Below are 16,455 nucleotides of genomic sequence, written 5' to 3' on the forward strand. Positions count from 1 at the left end.
AATTGGTAAAAGTTTAAACCCAGAGGAGTCTGACTGCCAAGCCCTATGTTTAACCAGGATTCTCTATTGACAAACCAGACCTGAGTGAAAAGGTGTTCTCCAAGAGTATGTTCTTTCCTCTTATTAGTTTGAGTTCTCCCTCAGTAATTTCATTCATTCTCCCAGCTACATCTGTTCCTTGTGTGAAAAGTATATGACACTCAGTAGGCCTCAAAGTATGAACTGCATTATCTTACCCACAGCTGGCAAGATTTCAAATGTATGTTCCTGGAGGGCAGTGACTCACTAACTCTGTAGCCCCCAGTGTTCAGTCTAAGGGTGAGGGACCCTGCCAAGCTGTCTGGCTCCTAAATCTGGCCTTCATCTCTTGTGTTCCTTTCTAAGTGCCTGATAGAAAGTTGCATAGAGCTGTCCAGCCCACCCTTTGAACTCAATTTGTCCAAAACAGTTCAAACGCTACTTACTTTCTAAGCTAGAGTGTTGAGAAACAGGATCAAAGCATGGCAGTGACCCACCTCTTACTCTTCTCTCTTGTACCACGGTCTACATCTGCTATAGCACTTACCTCACTCCTTACTGGATTGTAAACTCCGTCAGGGATGAGTCCATGTTTGTGGCTACTATGGTATCTAGCATCGTCCTTCACATAGGCAGTTAAGATAATGAGCAACTACTTATGTCCGGCCCAATGTAAGTGCTGAATGAATGTTAACTATGATTTTTATAACATATATCATCACCCCCATTTCTTCTCCCTTCACACATAGGTAGCTAGCAAGAATTAAAAATATTCCCAGAAAGGCAAAAGGTACAAAAAATACCAACTTGGTTTATTGGATAAAAACAGTGGTAAAATGGACATAAAGCCAAAAGTTAGAACAGCATATTTGCACATCCTCCCCCAATTCAAAACCGTACTTTCCATCACCTGCGGTTAAGGTGTTAGGGAGCCAGAGGCCCCTAAAATCCCTCACTCTTCACCTGCACTGGAAGCAAGGCCTGCAGTGGGAGAACCCAGCAGAGAAAGAAGTCAGAGGTAACCTCAGTCCTGATTACCCCTTCATCTCTAAAAGTATCTGGGAGGCAGGAAGGAATAAGAGGGCCAGAGGGGCTGGGACTGGCATCTAGGGCTCACTGCCCAGGATATCCTAGAGACAGCTGTCCCTGTCCCCATCCAATCCCAAATAGGTACCATTGTCAGGCCTCGGAAGGGAGAAGAAAGGGGATAGTTGGTTTAAGAACCAGATGTGGTCTCCCAGCATTGGTAAAACCTCTGAAGGTGACCAGTCCAGGTCTGGGGGACCCACACCTTTTCCCTCCCACCCAACGGAGAGGTAAAAAGGAATTCCTTGGGACACAGCAAGCCCAGGTGCTCTCAAATCTCCACATCACTTTCCTTGTCATTGTCATGGTCTCCGTCATAGAACTCATTGGGTGCCTCTGGCCTGCAAAGCAAGGGGAAACAGGTGAGCATCCCATTCTCCAAGCTCCAATCTTCTTCCACATAGGCACCCTCTCTGGAGCGACTTCTCAGGCCCCCTTTTTCAGGGAACCACTCGTCTCCTTCTGTTGGTAGAGACTGATCACTAGTCATTCATCCATTCATGTCATCAGTAAACACTTACTGAGAGACGCCTCTGTGGCAGACACTGTCACAAGCCTCAGCAATACAGCAGAGTAAGTCAGACAAGAGTTCTGCCAGTCCTCAAACACTTACTAAACAATTGAGACTAACAATAACTAATGAAGTAAATAAATACAGAATTTCAGATGATGAAAAGTAAGTACTATGAATACAATGAAATAAAGGGAGATGCGACTGAAAGTGATGAGAGGAAATGGGTAAAATTTTAGACAGGATTATTAGGGAAAGCTGTTTCTAAGAAGGTAGACCTGAAGTCTGAGAAGGAGCCGGCCAGGCAAAGATCTCAGGAAGACCCTTCCGAGCTGCCAAAACACCAACTACAGAAGTTATGAGGTGGAAGGAGACTTGCTGTATTCCAGGGAGAGCAAGGAGGCCAGCATGGCGGGGCGTAGTGTACACGGAGGACGGTTGTTAGAAATGAGACCAAGGATGTAGGTGAGGGCCAGCATGCAGGGCCTTTTAAAGCCAGGGTCAGAAATCTGGATTTTCTTCTCAGTGTAACGGAAAGGAGAGTTTTAAGCAGAGGAGTGGCATGATATTATAAACTTGTAGTGAGGGAAAGGATGGGAAAGCAACACAGCACCCAGTTAATATTCCATACTGGTTTCTTTCTTTCTAGAAAACTATTCTCTGGGAGGCTATGAATAACTGAATTATCTGGCCCACAGCTGATAATCGAGAAAGGGAAAAAGTCGCCAAAGAGAATCTGGGGAACTAAGTCAGGAAAAGCCCTATTTGCCTGCTGAGCAATGTCTCAGTTACCTCTAAGTGCACAAGGGTTCAAGGTGTGGAGTCACAGTTTCAAGTCTGAATGTCAGCCCTAATATTTAACTACCTGTGGAACCTTCAGAAAGTTATTTAACCTCTCTGAGCCTTAGAATCCTCCTCTGGTAATTTAAGGATAACAGCCACCTCTTAGGATTGTCTGATGGCAATATAACGACATGATGATATGTGTTTTTATATGAAGCACTTAGTATTGAGTCTGGTGCTTAGCAAACCCACAAAAAGTGGTAACTTTTACTGTTACTACTCTGCAAATGATATGCAAGCTGGAGACACAGGCATCAAAGAACAAAAACTCAGTGGGTGGTCCAACAATGAGGTAGGGCTTAGGACAGGAAGAGGGCTGGCTATTAAGAGGGCATGATACAATGCAGAGACCAGGCCCAGATATCAGCCTAAAACTATAGATGAAAAAGCCAAACTTTGCCAAAAGGAAAATCAATTTCCAGAAGTCAAGCCTCAGAGACTTGCAGAAGTTGAGAAGGAGATGATGGGTCAAAAAGGAATCCCTGAGGCCAGAGGGACAGGTACTTCCTTCACCAGGAGTGGGAATCAGGGCTATTCGTGGAGGAGGAGGGTTGGAGTGGTCCTAAGGCCTGAGCAGTAAAGCCCAGGTCCAGAGGACAGATCTGGAAGTCTGGACTCCACTGAAGCAGATTCTGGAAGGGACTGAGAAGCCCATCAGACTGCAGCAGAGCCAGCTCAAACCTCTCCCACTGCCTGGGAACAAGACCAGGTGTCCTCCAACTGCCCAGCGGTGTTTATCCCTGTCACATAAGGAGATCTGTTCTCCATTAAGTGCATCTGTTCCTGCACTGCTGGGTTCTATTGTCTTTTCCCTTCATTTCTCCGAAAAGCCTATTTTGGGATTAAAAAAAAAGTTCTATCCTAGTCTTTTTTTCTTAATTAATTGCATCTGTAAATATTTTAGTATGTATCTCAGAAAGATAAAGACTTTTAAAAAAATAACCACAATATAATTATCAAAGTTGAAAAAATTAACAGAGGAAAGATGTCAAAGGGCCTTAAAGCACAGTATTTGGGGAGTGACCTGTCCACCTAAGAACCTGGAAGAAGTAGGATGCTGGAAAGAATATAAATCATTACAGACTTTTTGGAAGGCAATTTGGCAGCAGATATAAAACATTTTAGTGCACATAACCTTTGACGTAGCAGCAATTATTCTAGGAATCTAATCCACTCAAACAAGCATGCAAAGACGTATATATAAGGGGGTTCATTGCCACATTCTTTGTAATAATAAAAAAATGGGAAATAGTGTAAATGTCCATCAGTGGTACCTGGTTAAATGATACTACATCCACACAATGGAATATTATAAAGTTGATAAAAATAATAAAGCAGATTTATATATACTGACATGGGAGGACGCATTGCTTTGTTAAAAAAAAAGAAGAAGAACCAGTTGTAAGTTGTAGAGCAATCCAAAACAAACAAAACAAAACCAAAAACTACACAAACTCTGAGAATGAGTGTGTATGTGTGTTTACGTTTATCTGTACACATAGAACAGTATACTTGTAATCTATAGAAAAACGTCTATCTGAAAAGATACAAATCAAACTAACAATGGTTACTGTGTGGAATGCATCTAGGATCGTGTGAACTTTGGCGCTGCTTCAAATTTTTACCATAAAAATATATTACTTATGTGATTAAAAACAGGGCAAAAAAGGAGTGTGAAATTGCAGTAGACCAAAGAGTAGGCATACTAGAGAAGGTAAGCCAGGGACAAATAAGCTAATGCCTCAGTTCACTGTTCTGCCCTTCGCCTCTCCGACAAGCCTGCTGAGATCCCGCTCCCCGGTGCCTGCCCCAAACCTGCTGTAGTTCTCCTCAGGACCCCTCTCCTCCGCGTCTGCCTCATCAGTCCTGTCATAGGTCAGGAGGTCTGCAGGTACATCATGAATCTGGACGCTAGGCGCATGGTTCAGCATCTTGAGGTTTTCAAAGATTGTCTGGCGGATCTGGTCCAGGTACTGGTTAGAGACAAGGAACAGAGAGTGAGCAGCTCCCAGTGATCCCAGGACATCCACCCAACTAGCTGCCTTTCGCCCCTATTGGCCTAGCTTTAATCCCATTTTGAATCCTAGTTTGAGTCTCCCAGCTGAAAACTGTCCCTCCTCCCACCCCCAATTGCCTCTTCTTTAATCTGGGTTGCCTTCTAGCTGATAACAGTGATAGTGATGGCTGAGAACGTTCTTCTCTTCTCTGGTTTCTCCAATTTCCCACACCCCAGACCTCTCCTGGGCTCCCCCACCCTGTGCTCAGCTTCTCTGAGCTGCTGACCTGGCGTGAATTCTGATTCTCGATGCGGGTGCTGACGTCTGGATGGAGTGTGAAGTCCGGGGCAAAGTACTCGAAGTATTCTTAGAGGGGAAAAGATTAAGAGAGTATGGCTCAGAGAGACAGGCAGGGCCCAGGACCTCCCAATCTCTTTCCTTCCTTTCCAAAACCCCTATGTAATAGCTGCCCAATCGTTTCAGTGCTCTGAGCCCAGGGGTTTAATCTGCAGAGTTTTGAGAGCATCAAATTTCCCATCTGCCTTCAAACTAGGCCATTCTGGAGTCTTGTGAGAATGGCCTTCCTGGTGTGGGGTTATCACAGGGTGGTCCTTACCACTATAGGGAAGCTCCTCACTAATGGCCTCTTCTACCAGCAGCGATGTCTCATATGTCCTGAAACCAACCAGCAGAAGGGGGGCCAGGCTGAGCAAGTAGGCTGAAGGGCCCACTCGGCCATCTCTTGGGGAGCCCCTAGCTCACACCGGGCAAGAGGGAGGAGGGCAATCAGGGAGTGTGCTTACCAGCAGCGGGCAACATTTCGGACAGTATAGCCACCACCACCTAGCACCAGTAGAGGGATATTGAAGCTCTTGACATATTCGACGCACTCCCTGTTAAAAGAAACCAGAGGAATGGGTAGAGGAAGTTACCAATTTCCTCTATCCATTAGAAGAAATTGGGTAGAGGAAATTATATTATCAAAAGTCAAAATATACACCTCTAGATATTGTCTGTAAATCGGCACAAAGGAACTAGAAAGTTCTATGTCTTGATCTAGCAGTGAAATTCATTGAGCTATATCCTTGAGATATGTGCACTTTATTATATACGTTGTATCTCAATAAAAATTTTAAAAGAAAGTGCATTCCCACCTCTGTCCTGCCCTACACCCACCTTGGCATCCCACCTGTTAATCAACTATTCTCATCAATGCACCAGCAAGTTCTTTCAGTTCTAGCTGCCAAAGTGTAACTCAAATCACCTACTTCTCTCCATCGCCACTTCTGCCACCTCCTCCACCTTAGTCCAGGCACCATATCTCCTGCCTAAACAACACCAATGGCTCCCTAGCTGGTCTTCCCATTACCAGTCCTGTCCCCCCACCCCCACCCCAAACCTTTTTCCATTCAGGAGTCAGAGCAGTCACTTGAAAACACAAGTTGGATCACGGCACTTCCCTGCTCACTATAGTCCAATGATTTCCCATCAGATCTGAAGTATAATCCAGACTCCTTACCAGGGTCTAAAGGCTCTGCTTAGCCTCGCCACTGCCAACTTCTCAGACTTCATCTCAAACCATCACCAGCTTGCTCCCTGTGGCCCTGCCTCATTGGTTTTACTTCATCTCCTCTGCTACACCAGCCCTTCCCTGCCTCAGAGACTGTGTGGGCCCTTCCCACCACGGACAGACTTCTCTCTGCTCCTCTGATGGTTCATTCCTTCCAGACTCCAGGTCTCAACCCAATTTTAACTCCTCAGAAAATCCTCTCCAAATCATGCTATCTAAAGTAGGTTCCCCACTGTCATCCTGTCTAAGGTTTTTATCATTTCCCTTCATAGGATTTAGAATCATCTACTTGTTTTGTTTGCTTATTCATGTTTTGTCTGTTTCCTACACTAAACTATAAAGTCCATGAGAGTTTCCCCATTGCATCCCCATCTCCCAATACAATGTCTGGGAAATAACAGGTGCTTAACAATAACCTACTGTGAATGAAAGACCAGCTGGGGAACCCTGTTTAAGGTGACATTTCTGGTGCAAGTACAATTTGTAACTACTTTCATTCCCAAGAAGAGATGAGGCCCGTTCGCCAACTACCCCCACTCTAGGTATTGAGGCCCAAGGCCACTGAAAACCTGGCAGAGTGGAAGGAAGGCAAGTCTCACCCATGTCCTCGAATGCTGAGGTTGAAGCATCCCAATCGATCACAACCCAGAGAGTCAGCTCCACACTGCAAAACGCAAAATCCCAGGCAGCTGTGATGAGATGACTGATCAAAATGTCCCAGATGCCCTTCACTTCCCTTCCCCCACCAAGCTGGAGGCTTTCATCTTCCCTGCTCTCATCCCCCAAGCCCAGGCACGGCCCTGCTGACCAGGCACTGGCAGTGTTACCTGGAGAACAATGCACGTGGGTTGGTAGAAATCCACCACCTGATTGATAACCGGCTGGAAAAGGTGCTTGTAACCTGGGAGAGGGCCAAAGATGGGCACCTGGCACCCCAAGGAGATGGGGAGACAGGGAACAAAAGAAAAAAGGGGGGTGAGAGAGCGTGGAGCCCAGGAAAGGGGCAAGCCAAAGTATCAAACTATTGGTTCTGAACTTCTGGATGGGTCCCCAGGCCCTTCTGAGGGACTGATGAAAGCAAATCTTTTCCTAGAAAAATGCAAAATGTGTTGCATATAATTTCTGGGGTGCTCATGGTCCCTCTGAAGGCCATTCCTCCTTACGGACACCTGGTCCAACAGTAGACAATACCAGGCAGAAGAGGTTAATTGAAGGAGAAAAAGAGGCCGAGTAAGCAAGGAGAAGACGTCAGTACTTACTCTGGTCGTCAATGCCATCCCGCAGGGGCACGTTGAGACAGTAGTAGCGGCCACTCTCTGCTCCAACCTCATACATGTCACCTACAGGGAGGTGGGAGGTGGGGGTGGCAGCCATGCACGAGCACCCACAACCCGGCTGCTTCGACCCCAACCCACACTGAGGGCCTCTCATTCCATCTACGTCCTTCTACCGCTCCCCAGAGCCACTAAGTCTCCTGCCGCGTGTATTCACTCAGCAAACACTGTCTGAGGGCCCACCATGAGCCAGGCTGCGTGCAAGGCACTGGGGAGACAGCAGGAAAGAGAACTAAGGAAATGAATGAAATTCCACCAAGCTCATTTTCTTGGGGGGTGAGCACGATGAGGAGGAAGACAGTAAACAAAGCGAAATACCACAATAAACACAAATAGCAGTAAGAGCTCCGTGAGAAACAAACAGTGATGTGAGAGAGTAATGTGGAAGGAGGCGATTACTGTAACAGACAGGTCAGGAGAGGCTTCCCTGAGGGGCCCACTGAAGGTACGAAGGAGGCGGTTGCGGCAGAGCTGAGGGGTGCAAAGGGGACGGGCATGCCTATCCCCACACCTGTGCCGGGGAAGAAGTAGTTTCCGTATTTGTGGAAGGACACTGTCATGACGCGGTCAGTGAGGTAGAAGGCTTCCTGCACCCCGTCGCCATGGTGGATGTCAATGTCGATGTACAGCACCCGGGGGTGGTACCTGGGATGAGGGCAAAGCGGGTCTGAGGCAGAGGCCAACCCCAGGAAGAAAGCCCCCCACCCACTCCTCCCAAACACAAGGTCTGGGATTATGAAGAGTCTGCGTCAGCCCCAGTCTCCTGAAACCTAACACCACCAGTTCCCTGGGGGCCACCCTGGGGTTCCAGCCTGGAGGCAGGGACAGGAAGGGATGTGCAGGGAAGGCTGCAACGTGAGCAGGCAGCAGGGCATCTGCAGCAGAGCACAGGCAGAGGCGGCCTGAGCAAAGCAGAAAGAACCTGGGAGAAGCTAGTACGGGGGTGGAGGTCCGGGGCAGGGCCAGGGCAGTCTGAGACCGCCTCGGTTAAGAGTCTCCTAAGTCCCTCCATCTCCTCCCAGGCTACTTACTTGAGCAGCTCCAGGATGCCAATTACAATGTCATTGACATAGCAGAAGCCAGAGGCCTATGGGGAGACAGTGGTCTTATATAAAGAAAGGAACAATTCCTCTACCCAGCTGCCCCCTACTGTCATCTTGAACACCAACCCTAGGGCAGCCATTATCTCCCCCGTCACCTCCTCACTCACCTCAAACTTCTTGGCATGGTGCAGACCACCAGCCCAGTTAATGGCAATATCACAGATCTGAAAGAGAAACACCCAACTCACTCTTCCTCCTGCCCACCGCCAAAGCTAGGAGTTCAGGGTCAGGGTCAAGGCCTTGAGTCCAGGGATCCACAGAAAGGGGGAAGGGGACTCAGGGCCATGATCACCTTATTGTTCAGCTGGGTTGCTCCTTGCAGAGATGCGCCTGTGTAGCGGGAGCAGAACTCAAAGAGCCCGGGAAACACTGGGCTGCAGGAAAGAGGAGTAAGTTGGAGCCCTTTTACCTCTGCTGGGCCTTCCTATACCTCGCCTCCCACCCAAACCCCTCCAATCTTCATTCTTCAATAACCCTCTCTCTCCCCTTCCTACATACCCAAGTTATTTGCAAATTTATTCAACAAATATTTTGGACTAAACCATGTACCAAGCCCTTTGCAAGGGAAGTAAAGAAGCATTTAACTGGTCAGGAAGTTTGTACCCTAGCTGGGAAAAGAACCAGGCAGCTTCAAGGAACTTGAGCATACACACACAAAGGACATAACGTTGAAAGAAAACATGAGCTCTATTTTTCTTAAAAGATTCTATGTGTTACCACATTTTAATATAACGTGTAATAATATTCTTTATAGTTATATTTTAAAGAAATATAGTATATTTTAAAGAAAGTTATATTCCTATAGTATACATGCAATAGTAATAATGATGAGATAATCCACAGAAAGCCTTTAACACAGTGCATGGAACCTAGTAAGCATTTAATAAATGTTAGCTATCACGTATTACCATCGTCATTCTTTAGAAAAAGGAGAGGCTTGAAGCCAGACACAAAAGGTTACATATTATAATGGCTCCACTTAGATACACCACTTTGGAAAAGGCAAAATATAGGGACCGACCTCAGATCAGTGTTTGCCTGGCACTAAGGTGGAGAGAAGGGATTGACTAGAAAGGGCATGAGGGACCTTTGTGGGATCCCTGAACTTTCTGTCAAAACTCTCAGAACTGTGTATCTAAAAAGGGTGAATTTTACTGAATGCAAATTATACCTTCATAAACCTGACTTTTAGAAATGGAAAGCCTTTTAAAAAATCCCTAGTTTTACGTCTCCAAGAAAATAATGCAGCTGACACATTTGACCATGTGAAAAAGAGAACTGTAGGGAGTTTTACAGTTTCTCAAAACGTTTGGAAGAATTGGTGATCGAGGGGGGTGGGGGGTGGGAGATGAGTGTAAGGGAGATCGAATATATGGTGATGGAAGGAGAACTGACTCTGGGTGATGAACACACAATGGGATTTATAGATGATGTAATACAGAATTGTACACCTGAAATCTATGTAATTTTACTAACAATTGTCACCCCAATAAATTTAATAAAATAAAATAAAATAAATAAAAAATAAAAAGAATTGGTGATCGACACCTAGAAAACTAAGCAAATGAAGGAACAATGCAATTATCAGCTCTAGAAAAAACAAAAAGTTATACAAAAAGAAAGATCAAATCATAGTATACTATTTTGCTCAATAGTAAATGAATTTTTCAAAGTTAAAATAATGTAAACATAGAATACTTATTTAATAAAAAGTGTTACATAACTAGCTATATTGTCAAGCTGGGAGGGGAGAGGAAGCCAGAGTGATGGTGTAAGAGGACTAAATGCTCATCTCCCATAACTAAGAGTTTAATAGACAGTGCCTAAAATTGCTAAATGAAGAAACGGCAACATAAGCATGTTGTAAGAGGCAGTATAGTACGTTAGCATGACTAAGAGCCTCGATTCTGGAGCCAGACTACCTAGGTGCAAACCTTGACTCTTTAACACCTACTAATGATCATGAGGTTGGGCAAGCTGTTCAACCTTTCTGTGCCTAAGTGTCCTCATCTGTAAAAAGGATGTAGTAACAGATCCTGCTTCATAGGGGTTGTTGAGGTTAAATGAGCTAATGGCTGTAAAGCATTTAGAATAGCATCTGACAAATAGTAGACAGTACCTAAGTGTATTATAGATGATTAGTAACTGTAGTAAATTAGTATTATTCTTTTGAATTCCAAAGATAAATACCAGAATAAACAGCTAAAGGAGCTGAAAGTGGCTGCCACTGGGAAGAGGGATCTATGGGTAGAAAGGGCAGGCCTGGGAATGCTTTTTTTTTTTTTCACTAAAATCCTTGTAGTATTATACAATTTGGCTTTTTATATTAGATTACTTTGAAAACAGTCAGAAATTAATTAAAAGGGGAAAAAAAAGGAAAATCCCTGATTCTCATCTGAGAGACAGAAAATCACAACAGTAGCTTAAGTTTGACAGTCTGACCGATGCAGCGCAAAGGGCCCAAAGGGCTCGGGGGCAGTATTCCCTGAGTGCAAAAAGAGCATCCACAGGACCCCAGCTGCGGCCTGAGGGCTGACTGCATTCACAGACCTATGAAGTGAACTCAGAAACAGCAGCAGCAACAATAACAAAAAACCCAAGAAACCTCCCCAAACAGCATGTGACTGAACACCAAATGAGCAGTGCGGTGTGTGCAGACAGACTTCTGTGGCTGGCGTGGCCAAGAAAGGCTTTGTGGGGTGAAACTTCCTGGTGCTGTGAAGGCTGGGAAGGCCTTGAAGAGATGAATGGGGGAACAAAGGGCATTCCAGGAGTCACTAATGCAGCAGGGGCGTGGGGATAAGGTTGGGAAGGTGCTCAATGCCAGCCTCAGCACTTGGCGCCTATCCTCCAGCCCAGGCTGCTTCTATTGTTAGGATGCTTCAGGGAAACAGATGAGTGTCACGTTTAAAAACCTGGGCTCTGGATCTGAATTCTGCTACCTCCACTGACCAGTTATGTGACCCAGGCTAAGTTACCTAAATCTCCTCAGACTTCAGTTTACTTACGCCCAACATCAGAAAAAGAACTATTACATTTCAGGGTTGGTGTGAGAACTAAGTGGATAGAGCAGCAATCCTCAGCATAGCAGAGTAAGCACTCAATAAATGGTAACTGTTATAGGAAACCACAGAGGGTCAACAGCCTCGTCAAGAAATAAATTCAAAAACTGAGGGTTCTTAGGTGGGAGGGGGGTGGGGATGGGGGAGAAGGTAAAGAGATTAGAAAATACAAATTAGTAATCACAACATAGCCACAGGAATATGAAATACAGTTTGGGAAATATAATCAATAACGTTGTAAAGATTTTTTTAGGGGGTCAGATGGGCACCTGTCTTATTAGGGAGACCACTTCCTGGACTGTGTAGATTCCTGACCCCTGTGCTATACACCTGAGGCTGAAGCTGAGTAATGGAATATCAACTATAATTTAATATATATACATATATACATATACATATATATATATATATGTAGTCACGGGATATGGAGTACAGCATAGGGAATGGAGTCAATGGAACTGTAACAGCTATATATGATATCAAAGGAGTAGCATATTGGGGGAGGGGGTTATCACTTTGTGAGGGGTGTAAATGTCTATTACATTGTTTTGTACACTTGAAACGGAAATAAAAACAAAAAGATGAACAGTAAAAAAAAAAGAAATTCAAGGGAAAGAAGCATTATAGATTAAAAGTCTCAAGAGACATATCAACTAAATGCAACGTGTGGATCTTGTTTAGATCCTAATTTAAATAAATCAACTGCGAAAAAGAAAAAAATGATGATACAATTGGAGAAATTTGAATACTGACTGCATATTTCATATTAAGGAAGTACTTATAATTTTTTAAGTGATAACAATATTGTGCATTTTTTAAAGAGTATCATTTGGAGAGATATAATAAACTATTTGCAGATAAAAGGAAGCACCATCTGAGACTTGTTTTAAAATAATCTAACGTGAGGGGATACAGATGAAGTAAAACTGGCCATTTGCCTGTAGGTGTTGCAGCTGCCTTATGGGTACATGGGGTTCACTGTACTATTCTTTCAGAAATGTTTGAAATTTTCCCTAATACAAAGTTTAAAAATAAATTGAGTAAATGGTAGCTGTTATGCTCACTATATTTTCGTGGATGTATACTAGAATGGAAGCAAGGACAATGGCTTATCTTGGTTGTCCACTCCCTTCCCACAGGGTCTATAAAACTCTGAGTCTTCTTGGTATGGTACAAGCTCAATGGAAACCTGACCACGTCTACTCACTCTCTTGCTTTTTAAAACACTTTGATGACTTCCCTCTACTCTCGGGGTAAAAACTCCTTTATCACAGGGCTGTGTACTTTTTAAAGGCCCTGCCTATCATGTCAGCCTCAATTCGGTTCCCTCTTCTCTTCATATTCTGTGGTCGGCCTTTTTTCTGTTCCTCAAATGACTCATCCTCTATCCTACCACAGACTCTTAGCACACGTTGTCCCTACTACCCATGACATTCCTCCCCTCACCCTCTCTCCTACCAACCACCTTTTACCTAATACCTCCCACTCTTCCACTCTTTCCTCAGATCTCAGTTCAATCTTCATTACTTCCTCTAGGAAGCCTCCACTGACCAGACCACCCCCACAGCTGGGTAATTCTCCCTCATATACACTCTCACACGCTGTCATGTACCTCTCCTTCAGAGGACTTAGCACAACTGTATTAAAATTTTGATCATTGCATTCCCAACACTTAGCACAGGGCCTGGCCTGGAGCAAACAACCAATAAATATTTGTTGAATAAACCAATGAGTAAATGATGACTTGCTGACAAGTAGGCCCCACTTCATAATGTTCCCACTCGCTGCCCGCAAGACCTCACTCAGTGTTGTCCTTGAAACGCCTGGCATCAAAAGTCCCCATCCTCTCACCAGTCATCGCCCACGTTGAAGGCATTAAGGCTCTTGGTGAAGCCCTGCATATTGGTAGGGCTGACTCTCTGCAGGAAATCAATGTAGTCCTCAGAGTGGAAGCGGCACATGTCATGCTGGGATGCCTGGTATGGCTTGAAGACCTCAGGATGGAAACACAAGATGAACCTAGGCAGGGTCAGTCACAATCATGGGGCTGACACTGAGCACACTGAACCCAGCTTTGGGGACTGTCCAAACCCACACCCAGCGGTCCCCTTACCCTCTCATCCTTGTTATTCTATGAGGCAAAGATCAGAGAAGATAGGCTTCGATTAACCAGGTGGTTTATTATAACCAAGCCCCCTAAAGACCACTGGGCTTGCCTTCTCTTTCCCACCTCTAGCCCAGCCTGTCCTATCTTCTCAGGTGAGCCCTGATCCACCTGCCCTGTTTCCTGAATCTCCTATTTCTGATTCTCTCCATACTCATCTACTCCCCTGGACTCTGATTCTGTCCTCTGTGTCCTCTGAGTTTTTAATTGTTGAGTCAAATAATATGGAATATATGCGGTGTGATCAAAAAATACGGTGAATGTTTAAATTTTTTAAAAATATTACAGTAAAAGACACATTGCCATTAATCCCCCTCAAAATACTCCCCCTCGTTTTGAACACACTTATCCCATTGTTCTTGCCACTTTCTGAAGCAGTTCTGGAAGTCCTCTTCCATGAGTGTCGTTAAGTTGCACTGTCGTGGCTACCTCAATATCCTGAATCAATTCAAAACGTTTACCTTTCACAGTCATTTTGACTTTGGGGAAGAGCCAGACATCACACAGTGCCAAAACCGGTGAATAAAGTGAATGAGGACACACCGTATGTTTTTATTTGACAGAAATTGCAGTACCAGAAGTGATATATGACATGGAGCTTTTCCATTGTAATCAACAAATACAGTGAATGCTGCTGCCAAGTGCCATCCAAGGGAAAGGCAGGGATCTTCAATATGGGAAGTGGTATGTCGATCCTTAGCAACAGTGTGTGACAAGTTTCAACTTGTTCCGTGCAGTCAGTCGGGAGTTGGTATATGGCAATTTCTGTCAAATAAAAACATTACAGTGTGTCCTCATCTACCTTATTCACTGGATCTGGCACCATGCGACTTCTGGCTTTTTCCCAACGTCAAAATGATTCAGGACATTGAGGCAGCCATGACAGCGCAACTAAAGACATTCAGCAAAGAGGACTTCCAGAACTGCTTCAGAAAGTGGCAAGAATGATGGGATAAATGTGTTCGAAGCTAGGAGGAGTATTTTGAAGGGGATTAATGGCAATGTGTTTTTTACTGTAATAAATTTGTTTTTTGTTTAACATTCACCGTATTGTTTGATCACACGTTGTATGACAATCTTCTCATTAAAACCAAAAGTGCCCAGGTACTAAGCCAGAGATTTATTATCTTTTGAGAGGTTCACACACTTCTTTAGAAATTGGGCAAGAATAAAAAGCTTTTCTCTCCCCAGAAAATGCACACAGGTACATACCAGCAAACGATTTCAAGGGATTCATAGATTTATACATTAACATCACGACAGTCTTTTCTATGACCAATTCACTTGTCTGTACCTCAGCACAAGGAGTGGGCCCTCATTCATACTGTTGACTAATTCCCCTTGCAATGCATGAGGGCTGAACTTAACTGTTACAACCACAAATAACAGCTACAAATTCCAAGCTGGGGACAGACAGCCTGTGTGTATCTGGGAAATGGAGGGTTGGGTAGTGATTACCAGTGTAGGCGTACGCTAGGTTTAAAAGAGAATACCCAGGACATCTCTTGCTCTCCTATACACTCATTCACACACACACACACACACACACACACACACACACACACATTTACACACAGAGCAGCAGTGCTTCCTGGAGCTCCAGCTCCTTGGAGGTGGAGAGGGGGTCACAGAGAAGGGGTGAAAACTGACGGCAAACCTCACATCCAGCTACAGTGATCCAGACCCTCTCCCTTCCCTAAGGCTACAGCACTGCTCACATCCTAAAATGCTAGGGAGGAAAACACCTTCAGTCTTCAAACCATCCCCAATCCACCCTAATTCTAGGCCAAATGTTAGTCCGCCTGCAGTCAGAGGGTGGCTGACCTAAGGTGAAAAAGTAACTCCCATTAAGTCGGTGGATGCACCCACCAACACTGCATGGGCGGGTGATACTCCTGGTTCCTTCTATCCAGCTTCTCCCCACCCCCACTCGGGGTGGGTCTCACTCGGTGCATTCAGTAGTCTACCGATCCCTAGAGCCGCAGCTCGCCCCCACCCCCAATTCCCCAGCCGAGGCGGCAGGACTCACGATCATCTTCTTATAGAGACCATAGTGCAGAACCAGACTATGTGTTAGTGCCAAGCGATGGGGTTTCATGGGGTGCCCAGCCCCTGGGGGTGGGAAAAGAGAGTTCGTCAGTTCTCATCCCTGGAGTTGTAGCCCCAGCCTCAGAACCTCCGCGTCCCGAAACCCCTCGCGTACCACCCTGTTCCCTCACCGTAGTGAAAGTTGCCCACGTCGGGGTCGTAGAAATAGGCCACGGTCTTGGCCATAGCACAAGCGGGACCAGGCCCGGCGCCTCCGCTGCACGCCCGGCCGTCTGCCCCACCCCCGTCGTGCGTGCTGCGTAAGCACGCAGCCTGCCTCTGCGGAACCGGGAGATCCAGGCCCCGCCTACCTAGGCCACGCCCCATGCGCAGTCCCACCCCTCGCCTAGATTCTGTGTTCTGGGGCTTGAGCGTCTGGGCTCCGGCAGAAGACAGGTAGCAGCGGTCCTAGGATGCCAGGGCTTTTTCCTTCCGGGGGGAATCAAATCCTCGAGAAACCGAGCCATCCTGTCCAGCTACCTGCCCCAAACGGGACGCAGGCCGTGGTTACCTCTCTAGGAGGCTCCGGAAAACCGGCTACGCGGCCCATCTCGGGTGCAGAAAGTCGGCTTCCCCTGGCTCGCTGTAAAGATTCCCGGCTATCCACCCGGTCCGGGCATCTGAGGGCAGGAGCCGCGATAGGCTTGCCGATAGGCCAGTGAAGAGCACTCTTGCCTTA

The 16,455-nt window shown here is 45.7% G+C and overlaps 1 protein-coding gene across 2 annotated transcripts; it reads right to left on the minus strand.

Moving 5' to 3' along the window:
* Positions 1–809: 809 nt before the first annotated feature.
* HDAC3 (histone deacetylase 3) lies at positions 810–16,174 on the minus strand. Of its 2 annotated transcripts, XM_019739052.2 has the most exons (15): positions 15,908–16,174; positions 15,718–15,800; positions 13,376–13,518; positions 8,755–8,836; positions 8,570–8,626; positions 8,391–8,446; positions 7,871–8,004; positions 7,285–7,365; positions 6,853–6,926; positions 6,625–6,689; positions 5,259–5,348; positions 5,072–5,130; positions 4,742–4,821; positions 4,274–4,431; positions 810–1,445 (listed from the first exon to the last, which is right to left on the minus strand). In XM_019739052.2, exons 1-15 carry the CDS (start codon positions 16,101–16,103, stop codon positions 1,376–1,378), a joined length of 1,428 nt encoding a protein of 475 aa, XP_019594611.2. In that variant the 5' UTR covers positions 16,104–16,174; the 3' UTR covers positions 810–1,375. The 2 variants fall into 2 exon arrangements, with proteins under 2 accessions (XP_019594611.2, XP_074169796.1); XM_074313695.1 differs by lacking the exon at positions 15,908–16,174 and having other exon boundaries at positions 13,376–13,543; positions 15,718–15,789.
* Positions 16,175–16,455: the final 281 nt, after the last annotated feature.

This window comes from Rhinolophus sinicus, linkage group LG10 (assembly GCF_036562045.2).
Source record: "Rhinolophus sinicus isolate RSC01 linkage group LG10, ASM3656204v1, whole genome shotgun sequence".
In the NCBI taxonomy this organism is placed as follows: Eukaryota; Metazoa; Chordata; class Mammalia; order Chiroptera; family Rhinolophidae; genus Rhinolophus; species Rhinolophus sinicus.

Bases quoted from the DNA above. Each gene is read 5' to 3' on its own strand.
- HDAC3 (XM_019739052.2), bottom strand. From the start codon at position 16,103: ATGGGGCGTGGCCTAGGTAGGCGGGGCCTGGATCTCCCGGTTCCGCAG. The intron at 8,837-13,375 runs GTGAGAGGATGG...TCTTTCCTGCAG, and splicing joins TTCAACGTGGGCGATGACTG to CCCAGTGTTTCCCGGGCTCT. The intron at 8,005-8,390 runs GTAAGTAGCCTG...CCCTCATCCCAG, and splicing joins GGCATCCTGGAGCTGCTCAA to GTACCACCCCCGGGTGCTGT.